The 20154-nt window shown below is 44.1% G+C and overlaps 1 protein-coding gene across 1 annotated transcript in view; it reads left to right on the forward strand.

The window, feature by feature from the left end:
• Nucleotides 1-2367: 2367 nt before the first annotated feature.
• The window catches only part of HAPLN1 (hyaluronan and proteoglycan link protein 1), a 48783-nt gene continuing 30996 nt past the window's right edge, over nt 2368-20154 (forward strand). The window contains exon 1 of the mRNA XM_060235735.1: nt 2368-2557. Within this exon, the coding sequence (XP_060091718.1) occupies nt 2458-2557 (100 nt within the window). The 5' untranslated portion in view covers nt 2368-2457. The remainder of the gene's footprint in view (nt 2558-20154) is intronic.

Consider the following 20154-nt stretch of genomic DNA (forward strand, 5'->3'; position numbering starts at 1 on the left):
TTGAGAAAATGACTTCTATTTTCCATGCAAATTAGAAGAGTGCAGGATATGGTACTAAAATAAGTTGCTGGATGATGGAATACTTATTTGTGCACATTAGTGAGGATTGTAGGTAGGGATGCCCTGGGGATCCCATAGAATTACAGCTCATCTCCAGATTACAGAGATCTGTCCCCCCTGGAGAAAATGGATACTATGGAGGGTGGCCTCTATGGTATTGTAGTCCACTGAGGTCCCTGTCCTCTTCAGGATCCACCCCGAAACCTCCAGGGGTTTCCTAACCTGGATGTGGCAACCCTACCCCCCATCCCCCACTGGTGGCAAGGGTTGACCAGGCAACCCTAATTGTAGCACCCCTGTACAAAACCAGGAACTTACAAAATAATTCTGCACTGGCTTCATGCTTTAAAGGAAGCACTGAAAGGGAATCCAAGTGCCTTTTAAAAGTATAAAGAATGGCCTTTTAGCAGCTTTGGTTAGGGCAGTGATCAATGCATCTTGGTCTGCATCTGTATCTTGTGCATCTCAATATCTGAATTCAGTCTTTTAACTATAAATGGCAGGAAGAGTAGATCAGGGTGATGTTGCTACAAAAGCATAATTGCCTCAGTATTTCTAGAAGGAATATGTGCACGCAAGCAGGCTTCTTTGTTTAGATAAGTAAGTATGCAAGCAGACAGCTGGGCATAAAATTGTATGCCCTAAGTGACTTTTGGAGCTGTGCATAGTTAGCACCAGTCAAAAGACCGGTAATAGTACAAATGTTATAACTGGGAAACAGGAGATCTGATAAAGTCCCTGTCCCTTTCCCTCTTCCCCCCGGTATTACTGATTAATTGACTAGAGATAAATGCGTACATACATGCTTCTGGATTAGGGCATTATGCTTAGTATGCTCTCAGTAGTTTATATGCTGGAAATCTTGTTGGGCTTTAATGTGCTACAAATTTAACTTTCAGAGCTGCAGTTTCATTTTTTTTTTCAAAAATCCAGTAACAAATACTAAGCACATAGAGTTTTACCAGTTCATCTGATTGGCTGAAATACATAGGTGAGTTAGGTCAAGTTCTAACTCTAACAATTTTCCTTCCTTGCCCATTTGGCAAGAGTTATGATGAGTTTTGCCAATGCAGCAATGCTGACACATGCAGTTTCTGTAGGGTAACCTCATTGATTGGCTCAAGATGCCATTGCAGTTCTAAAGCCATGATATCCTGTTGCAGAAGCCTTAATATCCATTCCTAAAAATATATTTGCCAGAGCAGCAGTTTATGGTTTTGGAGTATAAACTAGCTGGAGGCTAAGGTAGACACTATATGGAAAAATCAGAACTATATATAGATTTTGATAGAAAGCTTATTTCCTCCAAGTTTAGAGGATTTAGATCATGAATTTTGATTGAGATCCACCTCAAGTTCTAATTTGAACAAAATGAGGGAAAGTGTACTTTCTGTATCACCCCTGTTCTTCCTTACATGCAGAGCCTTTTCTATTTACATTCTCTTTCAAGAAATATTTGCAAGCACTTTTTTTTTAACCCAGAAGTTAGACCTAGGAAGATGATACTTCTAAAGATCATAGCAGCATGAACTTTCTGCATAGACGCTCTTAAATTTTGTACTTTCTTATATATTTTCAGATTTCATTTGCCTAATTGCTATTCTGAGACAGGCAGAGATTTCCCCTGCAGCATTCAGCAGCTCTGCTGACTGCAGGGACCCTACCTGGCACACAATTTAGTGCGTCAGCATTCTAGATAGCAATGAATGAAAAATCAATCAGGGTAACTGCAGTGGTAGCACATGGAACTCTAGCCTACTTTGTGCATGGTTTTCAACATTTCACTGTAGACTAGGGACTCTAAAATGGTAAGTGTATTTGAAACAAAGTATGCCTTTACTGGTCAGCCAGGATTCTCCTTAGATAAGCTGAAGACATTACACCACTTTGCTCAATTATCTAAGGTGCATAAAAAGCCCCAAATATATTGAATTGTATAGTTAAATACAGATTACAATACAAGTATATTTAAGACATACATGATTATTTTATGGACAACAACAGGAATAAATTTAGAGTACTATTAAAAATCCAAAATACACTTACCACTTAAGAATGATAATCATGGCTAATTGGCAGATTTAGTGGTTGAGAAAGAGATTATTGCATGGAGTTTTTGAATTTTTCTTTCAATGGGCAAGTACTCAGTTTCATATCTGATTTCCACATGTCTATGAAATTAACTCAGTCATAAAAGGATTGATCTTTACAAGTTAAAAAAAATTCACCACCCTGCAGTAACTTTTCAAGCAGAGAGGGTTAAATTTTTAGAGTGCAATGACAGAATGATGGGACTGTAACAACTTGTACTGTGCAACCCTGTTAAGGTTTCCAAATTTCACACATTTCTTTATATGTGGTACTCTGACAGTGAAGAAGATTCTTGAGCTATAAAAGATGAAGAGTCTACTTTTTCTGGTGCTGATTTCTTTCTGCTGGGCTGACCATCATGCTGCCAACTTCACTCTGGAGCATGACAGAATTATTCACATCCATGGTAAGTAAAATAAATTAAAGTAGCAGAGTTATGATGCTGTACTGATATTATAAAATTTGCTGCATTTCAAAGCAAAATTATTTAGCCATTTTTATTGCTATGTTGCATGAGTATAGTTTGAAAATTTTGAACGGCAGTTACACAATATGAAACCCTGCAGTGATTTCTAAGATTAAAACAGTATTTGCTGAAATAAAAGTGCACCCATACAGAAATCAGTAAGCAATATATTGGTTTATACTGCACTATGGTTTGCCTTACTGCCAAGTAAGCAGGATTGAAAAGTGATCATACTGAAAAGACTTCCATGTCATAGATGTATTGTTGGAAAAAAATAAGCATACAATGCAAGAAATATAGAAAGAAACTTACCGCACTGAAGAGATGTGTTTCCCCATAGCTTTTATGCAGCATAAATGATGGTATATTGTCCCTCTGCATAATCCTGTGTGTCTTTTTGAATCCTAAAGCTTATGACTGTTAGGAGGCTTTGAGGCTGCAGTGCAATGCAGCTATTTTTCAGCCTCTGCTTGAGCAGTTGAGGGTCATCCTGCAATGAGCAAGCCAAAACATTTATTTATGCAAAAGTGACAGGCAAGTGAATAGTATTAATTCTAATAACACTGCCTATTGGTACATATAAACTAATTCAGGGCATTTTTTTATTGGCACTTGCAATTTTTATTAAGTACTCTCTGTACCACTTAATACCTAGAGATGTGTAATGTTTTGCTAGCAAGACTCAACATTTCCAAGCATCAGACTCTATTTCAAGGTCAAAGGAAGAAACTGTCCAAGATCAATGTTAGTGGTACTAGAAAGGAAAGCTATCTGAGTAGTTAAAATTGGGTTCAAATGTGGGGTGTTAATTTACATAATTCTAAGGATTAGCTCTTACATTTCAGTTAATGATTGTTCCTTTTGTACCATGAGTTTTAGTGGAGACAGGGGAAAGAAGGGGGGCTTCATTTGGCATACATGGAATTCCTAAAATATTCTATTAGATTGCTTTTTACATTTCTCAGTGAAAGTGTCACTCATAAGTCACCATAACCTTGGATATTTTTTTTAAAAAAATGACTTGAAGAGCCAGGTAAAATACAATTTTATAAAGGAGCTAGGGATTTTTGTAAATTTGGAGAGAATTTCTTAGCTTGACTCTTATCTGACGAATGTTGAATACTTTTTAAAACTTGTACTTTTTAAAACTCTTTTCCAGAAACAAGTGGGGCTGTACAAAGGGGTGAGGGTGTTAACCAATAAATATGTATTTGCCCCTGTCAGTTCAGACAGCAATACAATTACTTTAGCAGTAATTCATTGGCTGTTCCATGAATATCATGGGGGAGGGACGGTGGCTCAGTGGTAGAGCATCTGCTTGGGAAGCAGAAGGTCCCAGGTTCAATCCCTGGCATCTCCAAAAAAGGGTCCAGGCAAATAGGTGTGGAAAAACCTCAGCTTGAGACCCTGGAGAGCCGCTGCCAGTCTGAGAAGACAATACTGACTTTGATGGACCGAGGGTCTGATTCAGTATAAGGCAGCTTCATACGTTCATACGTTCATACGTATCAGATTATTGCTGTTTTATGTCCAGACCAAAAACCAAATAGTGACTATTTATGATGACACCCCATCACCAAACCTAGAAACTAGGAAATGTCATACCCTACAGACTTCTTTGGTATTTTTTTTCCTTTTACACTTCTATTTTTATAATTGAGGCTTAAGGGATTACTTACAGCCCAATCCTGACTTCCATGGCGGGCAGCCGTGGCGTAACTAAGGCACCACTCGTCGACTCCTCATGCGCTTTGGCATGCTCTGGCATAGGGGAGGGGGAGGGAAGAAGCATAGGTTGCCACATGTCAGATCAATCGCCATGGCAACTCCGCTGGAGTACAGACACATGGCATGCAGGCGAGGCAGACGCAGCAGGAGGGGAGGGCCAGCCCAGGCCCCCCGGATTGGCCAGTGCCAGCGCAGGCACCGTGGAGATGACAGGCAGGGACAGGAACAGGCAGTCCTGGAGAGGCTCATCACCTTTCCCACCCCCTGACAGAGAACCGAGCCAATCATGGGCAGATGGTCAAAGGCAAAGGAGAGAAGTCCCACCAACATGGGGAGGGAACAGGAGTGAGGCTGGGAGTGCACATGTGAGAGAAGCCTGGCTCGCTGTCGAGGTGGGGGTGGGGGGGAGGGAAGGGGAAGTGTTGAGCTGCAGGAGTGGCCATTCCTGTGGCTGTGCCCACTCACTGTCAGAGACTCGTGCCAATAGCAAGCAGGCGAGGGGAGTCATGTGCCCTCCCTGTGAGCCATAAACAAACAGGGAAAACATGGTGCAGGAATCTGCAATCAGGAAAACCAGGCAAAATGAGTAGACAGAGTTTCGGCATGCCACCAACTCCCACAGGGGAGCCCTCCCTGGCAGGGACACAGAGTCTCACTCTGACACCCCCTGCTACTTGCAGGGGACCCCTCTCCCAGTGGCAGCAGAACACAGAGTGTGAGGCACCAGCTAGGTGTCCATTGCATTGTTCCTCCTCTCCCCTCTGATGTGTGCCATGGGATGAGGGGGGGAAAGACCCTCCGCCTCCCCTGTCCAGCCTCTTGCGGAGGTGGCTCGCATGTACTAAAAAGACATTCACCCAAGACAGTTCAAGGCAGCTTCATACGTTCGTATATGTTCATATGTCATATCTAGCCCATTCCTTTGGAGGATTATCTGAGATCACTAAGTCACTAGTGAGCCACTAAGACACTAACGTGCCCCCTTGCCCAGATTGACTGAGGTTTTGGGCTGGATTGTCACCAGTACGCTGATGACATCCAGCTCTATCTGTTGATGAGTGGCCAGCCAGTCGCTGCCCCTGACCAGTTGTCCGAGGCATTGGGAGCCGTGGCTGGGTAGTTACAACAGAGCTGGCTGAAGCTGAATCCAGCTAAGACGGAGTCAGGGTGAGTACCTGAGTCAGGGTGGGGTGGGTATGGTCATCGAACTCCCAGCTTTGGACAGTGCCACATTGGTGCCAACCCAAAAGGTGAGGAGCCTGGGAGTGAGCCTTGGATGCCTCCCTTTCCATGGAGGCCCAGATCACGATGGTTGCCAGATCTGCCTTTTGTTATCTTCAGCAGATCAGGCAGCTAGCACCATATCTATCCCCCCAGGACCTGGCTACAGTGATCCATGCAATGGTCACTTCCAGACTAGACTACTGTAACTCGCTCTATGCTGGCTTACCCTTGAGACTGATCCAGAAACTGCAGCGGGTGCAGAATGTGGCAGCTTGCCTGCTAACTGCACCACTTTTATGGGTGGGCATTTGGCTGGCGCTCCACAGTCTGCACTGGCTGCCAATCGAGTACAGGATCCGCTTCAAGGTTCTAGTGCTAACATTTAAAGCCTTATGCAGCCTGGGACCAACAAACCTGTGGAACCATCTCTTTCCATATATGCCCAGGAGGTTGTTACGTTGAGCCTCCCAACATCTGCTGGCCATCCCCGGCCCCAGAGACACCCACCACGCCTCAACTAGGGCCAGGGCTTTTTCAGTCTTGGCCCCAACCTGGTGGAATCAGCTCCCTATTGAGATCCAGGCCCTACCTGGCTTATTAGCTTTCCATAGGGCCTGTAAAATGGAGCTGCTCCACCTGGCTTTTAGTTGAGGCTGCAGGGGTCTATTCTTGATATGGTTGGCCTCCCCGGCCAGCACTGTCACCTGTGCTAGGCACTGGAATAAAAACTGCCATCCCCATGAGATATCATGATGTGAGATAGCTAGGCTGGGCAATATGTGATGTCATGGTAATCTGAGCACTGTTGAGTTGTCTGTTTTAAAATGTTTTTATTGTATTTTATTGTTTTATTTTATGTTGTACAGGGGATGAGCCCTATGGGGAATGGGCAGAATAGAAATTTACTAAAATAAATAAATAAATAATGCCTATGAAGCTGTCTGACTGGCTACCTCTGTCATCCCCTCCTTTTTTTTTGTCCAATTACTGCTCCTTTCCATCCTGTTATTATTTCCCCCAGTACACACACTGTAGGAACATCAATGGTAAGGTCGTTGGGGGCAGAGGACCACAGAACTCCCAATATTCTATTCTCTCTGGGTTATCAGATGACCTCTTTTTAGAAGATATGTCCTCTTTTGTGTGTGTGTGTGCCTTTCCCCTTTTTGGCTCTTTAAAGAAGCTGATGAAAATGTCCTCTTTTCATGTTGGAAGGTTAGAAATATTCCAAGTTAGTAGCAATTATCACAGCTTGAATAGTAAGGGTATTTAAAATGAGATTTTTCACTTGTTTGAAGTAAGTCAGTCAGGAAATATGTCCTCTTTTTTGCTTTTTAAAATATGGTAACTCCTATTCTGTTCTATTCTATTCTATTGAGGGGTGGGTTTTTTTGTTTGCTTTGGTGTGAACTCTTTGCAATTAGAGCATTTTAAGAATGTTAAACTACATCTAGTACTTTTCAGTGCTTCTGAAACAGAGTTCTGCTAGCCAGAGCTTAGAAGTCATTTGTTCAAAGGTTCCTCTTAGGTAGCCCATGATAGTAAATTGGAGAGGGTGAAAACACCTCTGCAGTCATTCAGATGTACACACTGCCATTTATGTATGTACTTTCCTGCTTCTGATGAAGCTCGGATCCTTTGACAATCATACGGGTCTCTTTCCCTCCTGAGTAGGCATAAAGTAATGAGGACTCATTCTCCCCCCATTCCTTCCTGCCTCTGCTGCCTCTCTCAGGTCTAGCTTGAGACTCTGAGCTTCACAGGGCAGAGACCTACCTCTTGGATTCCCTCCTGTCCTGTACTTGGCGCTACTTGCTGTAGCAGCATATGAGTTTATCTGGTGCTCACCTCAGAAGTGCCATGGGGCCAGCAGGAGGGGGGGGGAACAGGTGCACTGAGAAGCACTTGGCAGCCATCTGGGGGGGGGGGGGCACCAGTAGGTAGCCTTGCCTAGGACGCCAAAAAACCTGGCACTGGCCCTGTTCATGAGACCATTTCTGTGTTACCATTTATTCGGTTTTAGAATAGCCACCAATTCACAAGGTATCGAAAAAGGTCTCTCGCGTATGCTTGTGATTGGAGCACAAGGTCTCCAGGTCAAATAATGTTTTAGGAATGCACAAAGAAAGAATCTTTCTTTTAAATAAATTAATGTTAAAAAGAGAGAGATACACTGTTGCAAATCAACACAGCATATGAGCAATCTTTTTGGAACTGTAATAGAATATGCCTATACTCTTGACATCGTTTTCTCCTATGTTAGCAGTAGCACTGCTTTGCATTTAGTGTCCAGGTGAGGGCTGGAGTTCTCCCAGAATTGCTACAGAGTTCAGCTTCTCTGAAGAAACTTGCAGCTTTGAAAGGTGGACTCTATGGCATCATATCCCTCCTGAGCTTCCACGCCTCCTTAAACTGCATTCTCCTGAGGCCCTGCTCCCAAATCTCAAGGAATTTCCCAGTGCATAGTTAGCAGTTCTATACTATAGAATTAGTAGGGTTCATTTTCTTTCTTTCTCATTACATATGATGTTGAACTTACTGATAATGATCAGTTCAATATAAATTCAATTTTGCTTCATCCAACATTTATATCTTGAGCTAATGAGAGATTGCTTATCAAGGGGCCAATCTGGCCATAATCCTTACAATAATAATGGAGAGATTTTTTTTTCCCCCTTTATAACAGTCTGGGGATGATGGCATAGATTTCTGGCACATAATTCTTTTACTCATGATGAAAATGAAATGAGCCAAGTGAATGAGCCAGATTTTTAAAATGTCTCTCTTTTTTGCCTGTGCTGCTAATATGATTACTCTTATTTCCCAAATATGAAGATTTTCTTTTCTTCGAACAACTAAAAAGGTGAAATGTACAAAAAACAACACTGTGACAATGTCTGTAAAAAGGTTACTGATTCCAGCCTAGTATATATATTGGTTGAGGACCACACGTTTTGTGCTCATTATAGGTGAAATAATTGTGTGTGCTTCCTAGCTTAATACATACATTTAGGCTGGCATGAAACCACTTCTTCTGTAACTGAAACATCTATGACATGCTTATCCTGACTTTCCATGAAAAATCCTCAAAAGGATATATCACAGCTTTCCTCCTCAGTTGTTTCCATTGTTGATGGAAACATAATGAAAACACAAAACCAGCGCAATCAGTGGTGTACCAAGGGCAGGGGGTGCAGTCAATCCTGGGTGCAGCTTGAGAAAGTCCCTTGAAGGGGTCCCTTGAAGTCGGCATTATTACCCAAAGAGGCAGTCTCATAATTAGTTGGGGGATTTTGCTTTAAGAAAACAGAACAAGAGTGGTAACTGAGATTTCCCACCTATATATACCAGGGTTTTTCCCTTAAGAGAACTTTCAAAATAAACCAGGCAGATGTTCAACCAGAAAGGTTTTTATTAAAAAAGAGAAAAAAATACCACAACATGCACACAATATACACACATACAAGAGCAAGCTAAGAGAAGCACATGGAGGACAGGCAAGAGAGATCTTAGGAAAGGGTGATAATTACCAGTCTCAAAGGCAGAGGTCCATGGAAGTAGCAAAATGACCAGCATTTCATGAAGATAAGAGAGTCCAGCAAAGTGAAGGTGTATTGTGGAGGATCCAAGGCACACACACGTACACACAGAGAGAGGGAGAAACACACACTGCTGAGAAGCAAAGTATTCCTGAAGCTGGAAGAAAATGGCTGCCACTGTGGGGACCATTTCACAATTTGATCAGCAACAACAAACTTGGGAGGAATACTGTGAAATATTCACTCATTTTTTCACTCATATGGTATTATAGATGAGGATAAAAAGAGAGGAATTTTGCTCAGCACTGTGGGACCTTCCACTTACAGTTTAATGAGAAATCTCTTACTACCTGAAAAACCCAATGGTTAAACTGGGACATACTAAAACTCAGAACAGAGCCTGCCCATAGACTATACAAGCCTGCCCATAGAGAAAGCACACCTGCCCATAGGGTATAATGGGGACCACATTTCACCACAGGGGAAAGGGGAAATTAAGCTTGGCCTAAGGACAACCCTTGCCCATAGACTATGCACGCCTGCCCAAAGAGAAAGCACACCTGCCTATAGGGAATAATGGGGACCACATTTCACCATAGGGGAAAAGGGAAATTAAGCTTCACCTAAGCACAGCGCTTGCCCATAGAGAAAGCACACCTGCCCATAGGGAATAATGACCACATTTCACCATGGGGAAAAGGGAAATTGAGCTTGCCCATAGACTCTATGGACAAGGGGTGTCCTTAGGCCAAGCTTAATTTCCCTTTTTCCCTATGGTGAAATGTGGTCCCGATTATTCCCTATGGGCAGGTGTGCTTTTTCTATGGGCAGGCGTGTATAGTCTATGGGCAGGCGCTGTTCCAATTCTGCATTGGCCCTAGCTATGGAATCTGTGAGTATAAAATTGCAGTCACCAGCCCTATGACAGAGGAGTATCTTGACATGTTTTGGAAATTGTCAGAAAACCTGAAAAGGAAAAGAAACTGGGGGAGAGCTGTTACCATTGTGCTGGATTCCAGGCCTCCTCAACCTGCAGATTTAAAAATGCAAAATGTTACAATTGTGGTCAGATTGGCCATATTAAAAGAGTACATAGGGCTAAGGAACAGAGTGCTGCCACCCAAGATAATATGAAACATCACTCCACAACTCAGAGGATGTATGCAATGTAAGAGAAATGTTCTGTAAGTGTTGACGAGGAGGTATATTTTTTTTACAATCTAGCATATTTTTTACAACAATTTACAATCTAACTGGAACAAAAATGCCTGAAGACCCAATTTACATTACTGTGAATGTAAACAACAAGAAGGTGTCCTCTGACCTGGACACAGGTTGCAGTGTAACTTTTATGAGTCAAGTCTTATTTGAGGCTTTAAGGCAGGAGGTGGAGCATCCTTGTTGAAGCCTAGTACAATTCAGTTAAGAACATATAGAGGAGAAACACTTAAATTACTAGGTGAAATTTTGGTCACTATGTCCTAGAGCTAGAAAAAAATTGGACCATGCCGATGTCTTGAGCCACCTACCATTACCTGAAGTGCCTACAACAGTACACAATTGCAATTTTGTCTTACTAATAGATTGCCAATCCACCAATGACAGATAAAGTCATGGACTGATACAGATCCTATATTGGCTAAAGTCAGGGAATTTATATTGAGGGGATGGCCACATTTTTGAAAGACAAAGGATTTATATTATTTCTCCCAATGTTGATGGGAACTGAGTGTCTATGATGGATGTGTATTCTGAGGCACCCATGTGGTGATTCCAAAACAAGTATGAGAGGCTATATTATGAGACCTAAACCAGGCGCACTCTGGAATCATTAAGATGAAAGGCTTAGCTGGAAGCTACTTGTGGTGGCTGGAAATGGACCATGAAATTGAACACACGGTACAGACTTGTTATGTGTGCCTCTCTCTCTCTCTCTCTCTCTCTCTCTCGGCTTGGCTTCGCGAACGAAGATTTAAGAAGGGTGCAATAGTCCACGTTTGCTGCAGGCTCGCTGGTGGCTGACAAGACCAATGTGGGACAGGCAGGTCCGGCCACAGCGGCTGCAGGGAAAAGTCTGATTTAGGGTTGGTGCTGTTATGTGTGCCAGAAAGCCATAAAATGGCTGCTGTGGCTCCACACCATCCTTGGGAGTAGCCAGTTCAACCTTGGAGGCAATTATATGCACACTATACAGGTCCCTTTCTGGGTTAGATGTTACTCGTATTGGTAGGTCTCCATTCAAAATGGGTGGAGATGTATCCCATGTCTATATCAACTAGTGAAGCTTCCATTAAAAAAGTTAAGAATGTGTTTCAGTATGCATGGGCTGCCTGAAATGCTCATGATGGATATAATGCAAGTTCCTTTACTAGTCAAGAGTTCCATTTACAGAATAAAATGGTATTCAGCATGTTACAAACATTCTGCACCATATCACCCAGCATCAAATGGCTTAGCAGACTGCTCAGTGCTATCTTTTACCAGATACCTAGATACCAACTGAAAGTCTCAATACAAAGCTTGTTCATTATTTGTTCAAATGTAAAATTTTGCCACATTCAACCACAAGTTTATCTTCAGCTTAAATGTTAATGGGCAGGAAATTGAAGTCCAGGTTTAATCTGTTGCACCCATACCTGACAGGACATATGCACAATAAACAAAAGCAAAAGAAATGTCAACATGACAGACAAGCAAAACAACAGGGGAGTTTATGATTGGAGATGCAGCCTATGTTGAAAACTGGCTCAGATCCTTTGTGGATACCTGCTACTGTGAGAACAGGTACAGGACTTGTGTCTTATTCAGTCACTTTACAAGATGGAAGGATTGTTCAAAGACATGTGGATCAATTGAAAAGGTGTGCTGTGGTTCCCAGCTGCACCTAGTGTTACATCCGAAGAGCAAGTCATCAGCTTAAATTGTCCAGGATCTCTTTCAGACTTTGGAAATCCAAGCATACATCTATCTGGGAGCATAATCACTAATAGGGGTGGAAACAAACTGGCTCACAAGCCAAATTTTGGCATAAATTTGGGTCAGTTCAGAGTCCCCGAAACAATGTTCAGGGAATACGCCTTCCCTAAACATTTACTATATGGTCGAGGACCTGCCTACCTTAGGGACCGCCTCTCCCCATACGTTCCCCAGAGAGCACTGCGATCAAGCTCAAAAAATCTTCTTGAAATCCCTGGGCCAAAGGAAACTAAATTAAAAGCTACCAGAGAACACGCGTTCTCTACAAAGGCCCCCCAATGGTGGAATCAATTGCCGGAAGAGGTGCGGGCCCTACAGGATCTTAACCAGTTCCATAGGGCCTGCAAAACTGCCCTCTTCCAGCTAGCTTTTTAAGACAGAACTCCTGATAAAATCAGTAATACCGAGCCATCTTATACGCCATTCGACTGTATTTTAATGTCATACTGTTTTATTGGTTTTATTCTTTAAATTATTAACTATATTATCTATTGTTTATCTGTATCATGGTTTTACCATGTCTTGTTAGCCGCCCTGAGCCTGCCTAGGCGGGGAGGGCGGGGTATAAATAAAAGTTTATTATTATTATTATTATTACTGGGCTTTTGTTTGGTTCCACTGTTTGGGCCATTTTAACCTAACAGTTGAGTGGCACGGGTCTGCAGCTGACAGCCATTTAACCCTTCTTTGGCAATCAACTCCTTTCTCTGTGACCAGGAGAAAGGAGGGATTAAACTCTCTGGTTCAGTTCTGGGTCTTCTGGCTCAGTTCAGTTCAGGCTTCAGTTTGGGGGCTGCCCTTAAACAGAACCAGGTTTTTTAGGTTTGTGCCCATCCCTAGTAAATAACACCGAGAAGCTGGATGAAACAGTGTCTCCTGTTGTTCAAAATGAGGGGGACTCAGATCATCCTATATCTCCCTGTACTACAGATCCAATGAAAACACCACCATCTGCAGAGCTGCCAATATGTCATTCTATACATTTACTCCTACTCACTTAAAAGATTGTGTGGTATAATATTCCTAATGCTCTTCATACTAATATTGTTAGTGTATTTTGGTTTGGAAATTCAGTTAAAACTTAATGGGAGGAGAATGTTGCAATGTATACAAACAGCCTTCAGTAGCAAATTTCTGCTTTGCATGTCCTTTAGATTTGGCCTTGCTGGTCTCCTGTATGGAAGGGAGTGGCTGAGCAAGTTGACTGAGCAAGCTGATTGAGAGGCCAACTGAAAGAAGGCCCAGCCAGAGAGATAATGGGTCAGAGAGCTAACTAAAAAAACCCTTCTTAAATTGAAGCAAAGCTAACATGTTCCATTGTTCACAGGAAATTAGAAGAAACGTCTAGGCCCCAGTTACTTAATAGGTAAATCAGCCTCCTTCTGTCTGTTGAATAACTTTGTAAATAAATTAACTTTTTAAATTCTTTTCAATTCTATAATGTGTGATCCATTGCTATTGCTATTCTAACACTTATTACTTGATCTTAAAGTATTATTAACTCAATTTATTTTCAAGAAGAGTGAGAGCCATCTATAAATGTATTTTCCATGGTTTGTCTTCCCAAAGCTGCTAGACCATGTGCTGGATTTTAACACTTGCTCTGATACACACTAATGCAATGAGTGCTATGGAATGTGCCATTAATCTAAAAACTAATTCTGAACTCTTATGATCTTATTTTCAAAGATGCATCTTGCTGTTCTCTTTCTTCATTTCCATAAAGATCCTTTTCCTGCCTGCCTCTGTTGTTTCCTTGCTAATCTGGTCAACATAATTTCCATCACTTAACACAGAGCACTATTTAAATGTATACCAGATTTCTATATTTTTACCCATTAATTCTAAAACAAAAAACTTCATTATTAGTTATTGGAGTCAGTGTCTATATCAGGGGTGTCGAACTCATTTGTTATGAGGGCCAGATCTGACATAAATGAGACCTCGTTGGGCTGGGCCATGTCGGGTTGGGGCAGGCCATGTGTGTACCTATTTAAGATTAGGTAGCAGAGATAAAAAAAACTTAAAACATGCTTAAAACGTTAGCACTCATTGGTCTTCAAGATGTCCTCTTTGTATTTCTCCCATGGGATCCAGGGAACAGGGCAAAGGAAGCTCTGGTTCTTTTCTTCCTTCCCCAGGGGACTGGGAAGGGAGAAGCCTCAGCCAATAGAAGGAGGAGAGGCTTGGCTCAGTAGCTCTGCTGTGCAATTGAGAGAGCCTGGCAAAGCAAGCTATTCTTCCCCTCTTCCTCCCCAAGGGAGGAGCCTCAGCCAATGGAGAAAGTAGAGGTTTTGCTCTGTAGCTTCTGTGCAATTGAGCAAGCCTTGCAAAGCAAGCTGTTATGCAGACGGAAGCAAAATATAGGGATAGGGAAGCAGATGACAGCCAGTTGCTCAGGGGCCTGATAGGAGCCCTCTGGGAGCCTGATTTGACCCCCAAACTGCATGTTTGACATCCCTGGTCTAGATAGTTAATGGAAGATCCATATATGTGGATTTTCTCTTATTAAAAAATCTTTCTTGATAGGTTACAGCAATAAGATCTACTTTTCTTATAATCATAGAGCTGGAAGGTACTTCCAGGATCATCTAGTCCAACCCCTGCACAATGCAGGAAATCACAAATGCCTCCTCCCATACCCAGGTACCCCTGTTCTATGCCCACAGTATGGCAAAAAACCTTCCAGTGGATTTTTTTTATGATTAACTGCTTTGTATTTCTCAGTATCTGTAAAGATAAAAGACAGATGTATTTACAACTCAATCAAAATATTGTTATAGGTAACAGAAGGATAATAGCTGAGAGAGCTGTTTGCCATTTTCAGCTATGGACTTTCCATGGATTTCCCAACAGAAGGGTGTGTAACAAAATACTTATGACTCAGAGAAACGATATAGCTCTCAAGACTTTTACAAGCAATTGACCAGTCTGATTCTCTTGAAAATGCTGACATGCTTAGGAGTCACCAGATGTGAAAGCTACTATAAGGTGAAAATTGGCTTTGTTGATAACTGGAACAGAAGAAAGTATAAGTAGTTACCCAGATGCAAGACTAGTTTCAGTAAGGCCTATTGTGTCATAGTTCCCTTCCTGCATTAGGATTTCCAGTTCCTCCTGCTTTTTCCCATACTCTGTGCATTAGTGTAGAGACATTGGAATCCATGTTTTATGCACCCTGTGTTGGTTTCAGTATGCACCTGCAAGTAAATGGTACCTAGCATATGTGCCACTTGGCCAGGGGCGTAGCTAGGGCTTTGGGGGCCTGGGGCCCAAGATTTATGTGGGCCCCCCTATGTGTGTGCACGCCGCCAGAAACAGGATATGATGTCACTTCCGGTGATGTCACTTCTGCAAGATGGCCACCACTTTCACCCTGCGAGTTTTTCGTTGAGCGAGGCATTCGTCTTGCGAGGCACCACTGTACAATTAACACTCTTATCTGGGAGAACCGGGTTTGATACCCCACTCCTCCACTTGCACCTGCTGGAACGGCCTTGGGTTAGCCATAGCTATCACAGAGGTTGTCCTTGAAAGGGCAGCTGCTGTGAGAGCCCTCTCAGCCCCACCCACCTCATAGTGTGCCTGTTGTGGGGGGAGAAGATAAAGGAGATTGTAAGCCGCTCTGAGTCTCTGGTTCAGAGAGAAGGATGGGGTATAAATCTGCAATTCTTCTTCTTCCATTACAAATTTCTTGGTTTGTTCCATGGATATACTGTCAAAACAATTTAAAGAGCCAGAACTGGCACTGAAGTTTAAAATGTTTCTGCTGTGAGGTAAAGGCTACTGAATTCAGTGAGCCAATATTCACAGTCCCTTTACACACACACCCCCACAGCTGTTATATTAGGCGGTCATTAACCTACAATTCACAGGCAAAGAAGCATCAAGAGGCAAAACTCCCAGGCCCCTTCTGAAAGAGCATGTATGAAGAACCTTATTTACTGTTCCCAAGAAGGAGGGGAAATCCTCAGTATTGTCATAGCAAAGTCAAAGTTATGACATTGCTAGAAACCACATGCACTGCCTCTGCCCTCTTCCCGAAACACACGCTCCACCTCAGATTCTGGCCTCAGGGCCTGACCTTCCCACACGCCGCAAGTTCCGTTCCCCATGCCTCACTGCTCTCGAAATCCAAGCACCCAATTCAGCGGGCGAGCTCAGCCCTCATTTTCTCTCTCTGTCTCCAACCGAGCGCTATTCTAATCAAAGGAAGACATTTAACAGCAGCACTGAACAAGCCGAACCCATCATTCAGGGCCATAGGAGTGCTCTTTGAGTCCCTGGCTGTCTCTAATTAATAACATTAGACGCCTGACAAAGGGTCACGCAACGCACTGAGAAAATCCCCCGCCTCACCTGCCAAGAACCCCTTTTTGTTTCATCCAGGTGTCGCTTCCACCCCAGAACCCTCCCTCACCCCCAACCAGCGGCCTCCCGTCCCTTCTCCTCCGGGGCCTCCCTCCGCTCGAACTCCATCTCCCTTCCCCCCGCCACCCATCCTATAATGGAACACCTCGCGTGCCCAGCAGGAAGCTCCCTCCCATCCTCCTTCCAACGGTCAGCCACCCATGTCTTTGTCTACCGTATTTCTGCGAATGCCGAGAGCCCCTCAGCACCGGACCGCCTTCGCCCCCACCTCAGGCCAGCCGGCCCGCGCAACGGATGGAGCCTCCCACACCCTGCGTGGCCGCTGGGGCGACTCCTGCCGACTTTCCTCACCACCACTACCACCATCACTTTCGCCGGCTGGCCCCACCCGCTCAGAATCCTCCCTCTACTCTTCTGCTGCCGCTACCCGAGAAAAAACCGCTCGCTCGCAGCTTACTAGCATCTCCTGCTACAGCCGCTAACAGCGGTAATGAGAAAGGAGCGCGCTATTGGCGGCTCCCCGGTATATGACTGCAATGCCGCCATAGGCTCCTAAAGACGCCACTCTCCCTCATATTATACGCTGTTGATTGGCTAGAGGCTGCAGAGGCACTGAACAGCAGTTCCATTCGTGGGGCCGGGACTTGCTTGTCTCTCAGCTGCAGCGCGAGGTTGACCAATAGAGGGAGGAAAATCTACCAAAGCGGCTGGTTCCGCTGCGTCTCTCTGGCCTTGCCATTACCTTGGAGCCGGCGCCAACACGGCCATTGTTGGGGACCCCCCTTGGCAATGCGGGGACCCCCCAGACCTGGGGCGACCTGCCCCCCCTCCCCCCCCCCACACCACTGCACTCGGCAATGCTTTAACATTCTTATCTCCTGTTATTGGCATCATACTAGGCTTTGAATTCTTGTCTCACTCCCCCATATAATTTAGTTTAAAGCCCTCCTTATTAGATTAGCAAACCTCTTACCAAACACCCTTTTCCCTACCTTTATGAATGCAAACCATCTCCCAATAGAAGACCACCATCTTGAAAGTATAAGCCATGGTCCAAAAATCCAAACCTTTCCTTATGACACCATTGATGTAGCCAGTCATTTATTTGAAGTGTTGTTCTTTCTCATACTAAGCCATGGCCTTCAACTGGAAGAATTGACGAAAACACAACTTGAACTCCCAGCTCCTTCACCTTCTGATCCAGAGCCACATAGTCTCTTTCAATACATTCAGGGCTTTGCCAGGCAGTATCATTTGTTCTGATGTGGATCAGCAAGAAAGGATAATAATCTGTGGGCTTGGTGAGTCTTCCTATTCTTTCTGTAACTTCCTGGATGTGTGCACCTGGTAGACAGTTGAGATGACAAGTCCAGTTGGCACACTTTGGGCTCTACCCCTCTGAGCAAGGAATCTCCAGTTACCAGCACCCTCCTTTTCCTATATTGGGGGACAGAAGCTCCAGGCTTCTCATTCACAGTGGTCTAAGAAACTTCCTTCAAGCTTTGTGGAGGCTGGGGAAGTAGCCCTTGTTCCAGCAGTTCAGAATCAGTATCTGTGGGGAGATCCTGGAACTGATTGCTTAGGAGCAGAGGCTCAGAATGTCTCCTTATTTCCCTGCTCCAGGGGGTTACAATTTTCCATGCACCCTCCTCCTGTGTTGGGTTGTCCTCCATTTGCTGAGATACCTTTCCTCTTCCTCCTGTTATCCTTTCAAGAGCACTTCATGGGTTCTGTCAAGGAAATCCTCATCTTCATTTATACACTGTAGCGTGGACAAGTGTGTCTCAAGTCCCCGGATCTTCTCCTCCAGCAGGGCTACCAACTTACATTTGCTGCAAGTGTATGTGCTTCTACCCTCAGGTAAAAATACAAACATCCTGCAGACTTTACACATCACTGCCTCAGCTCTCTCACCAGCCATGCTATTGCAATCCATTTCAAAATTAGTTCTCTTTATCTTGACTTCCCTGTAGGCTTGCCAATCCCCAGGTCCCAGCAGGGGTTCTCCCGCTTTCCCAGGCTCCTTCCTGCTCCCAGTCAGCTGGATGACAGGGGGAAGCCCCGTCCCCATAGCCACCATGTGTCTTTCCACCTCTGGAGACTTCAGACTCCACTTGGAAAGGTTTCCTCTTGGGATGGTGTGTCTGTGTCTTTAAGTCGGAATGGGGGCAGAAAGTAGGCAGAACAACATGGCTGCTCCCAGTGGCTGTGAAAGCAGCCCAGACCCTCGGTTGGTTGCACAATCTTTTCAGAGGTTGTTTGCATAGAAAAGGTAAACTTGAAGCTTTGGTTGCTCTATGTTACTTTGAAGAAGAAAATGATGATGAAGAAGATGATATTGGATTTATATCCCACCCTCCACTCCGAATCTCAGAGCGACTCACAATCTCCTTTACCTTCCTCCCCCACAACAGACACCCTGTGAGGTGGGTGGGGCTGAGAGGACTCTCACAGCAGCTGCCCTTTCAAGGACAACATCTGCCAGAGCTATGGCTGACCCAAGGCCATTCCAGCAGGGGCAAGTGGAGGAGTGGGGAATCAAACTCGGTTCTCCCAGATAAGAGTCCGCACACTTAATGACTACAGCAAACTGAGGAAGTTGGAAATTCAGCAACTCATGAGTAGAGATGCCAATCCCCAGGTGGTAGCAGCCCCCCCCTTCAGAGTTGTCAGAGGGGTATCTGGGGCTCTGGAGGGGCTATAGTTTGAGATAGAGGCACCAAATTTGTAGCATAGCATCTGATAACTCTCCTCAAAATGCTCTCCAAGTTTCAAAAAGATTGAACCAGGGAGTCCAATTCTATGAGCCCCAAAAGAAGGTGCCCCTATCCTTCATTATTTCTAATGTAGGGAAGGCATTTAAAAGGTGTGTGGTTCCTTTAAATATGATGGCCAGAACTCCCTTTGGAGTTCAATTGTGCTTGTCACAACTTTGCTTATGGCTCCACCCTGATGTCTCCTGACCCCACCCCTAAAGTCTCTTGGCTCCAGCACCAAAGTCCCCAGATATTTCTTGAATTGGACTTGCCAACCCTTCTTCCCTGTAAAAATTTCACTGCCAAACTGCCTCTTGAGACTACTTGTGAGGAACTACTCACCTTCCTACAGAACTCCCAGGCAAAGAGCCACAGGCCAGGAGCCCTTGGTGAGGAGAAGCCTTGTAATTTAAAGGCTCCAGCCTCCACCTATGACTCAACAGCCAGAGCAACAGTAAGGGGTGAATCCAGCAACTACCCCAGGCAAACAGGCCCTCCTCTCTTAGCAATAACCACACAAAAGACACACAGAAGCAATCAGAAACCCCTCTCCAGCAAGCTCAAAGCACTCACATAGTTCTCTCACACAGCAACCCTAGGTGATGCTCCCCAGCAGTTTTGGAAAAGCAAAGTTAACATTCGCTTTGCCTGCAGGTCTGTCCCAGCTACAAGCACCTTCCAAGCTAGCTGAGTCATGCTAACAACAAACAGCCAGAATGGTTCTAGCAATGAGCATCCCAGTTTCTAGAGAATGATAGCTATTCTCAGACCAGTGAATGTCCATTGGCAGAAACCCGTTCACAGAAATGCCAGTCGGAATGGTTTGTGGTACAAGCATGCCCCTTGAGTGTGTATCTGCTGATTTACTCTCTCTCTCTCATTTCTATATTTGGATGTGATTTTGATTACTTACTTTCTGGATACTATCTGATAGTAACAATTT

This window comes from Heteronotia binoei, chromosome 4, assembly GCF_032191835.1.
Source record: "Heteronotia binoei isolate CCM8104 ecotype False Entrance Well chromosome 4, APGP_CSIRO_Hbin_v1, whole genome shotgun sequence".
In the NCBI taxonomy this organism is placed as follows: Eukaryota; Metazoa; Chordata; class Lepidosauria; order Squamata; family Gekkonidae; genus Heteronotia; species Heteronotia binoei.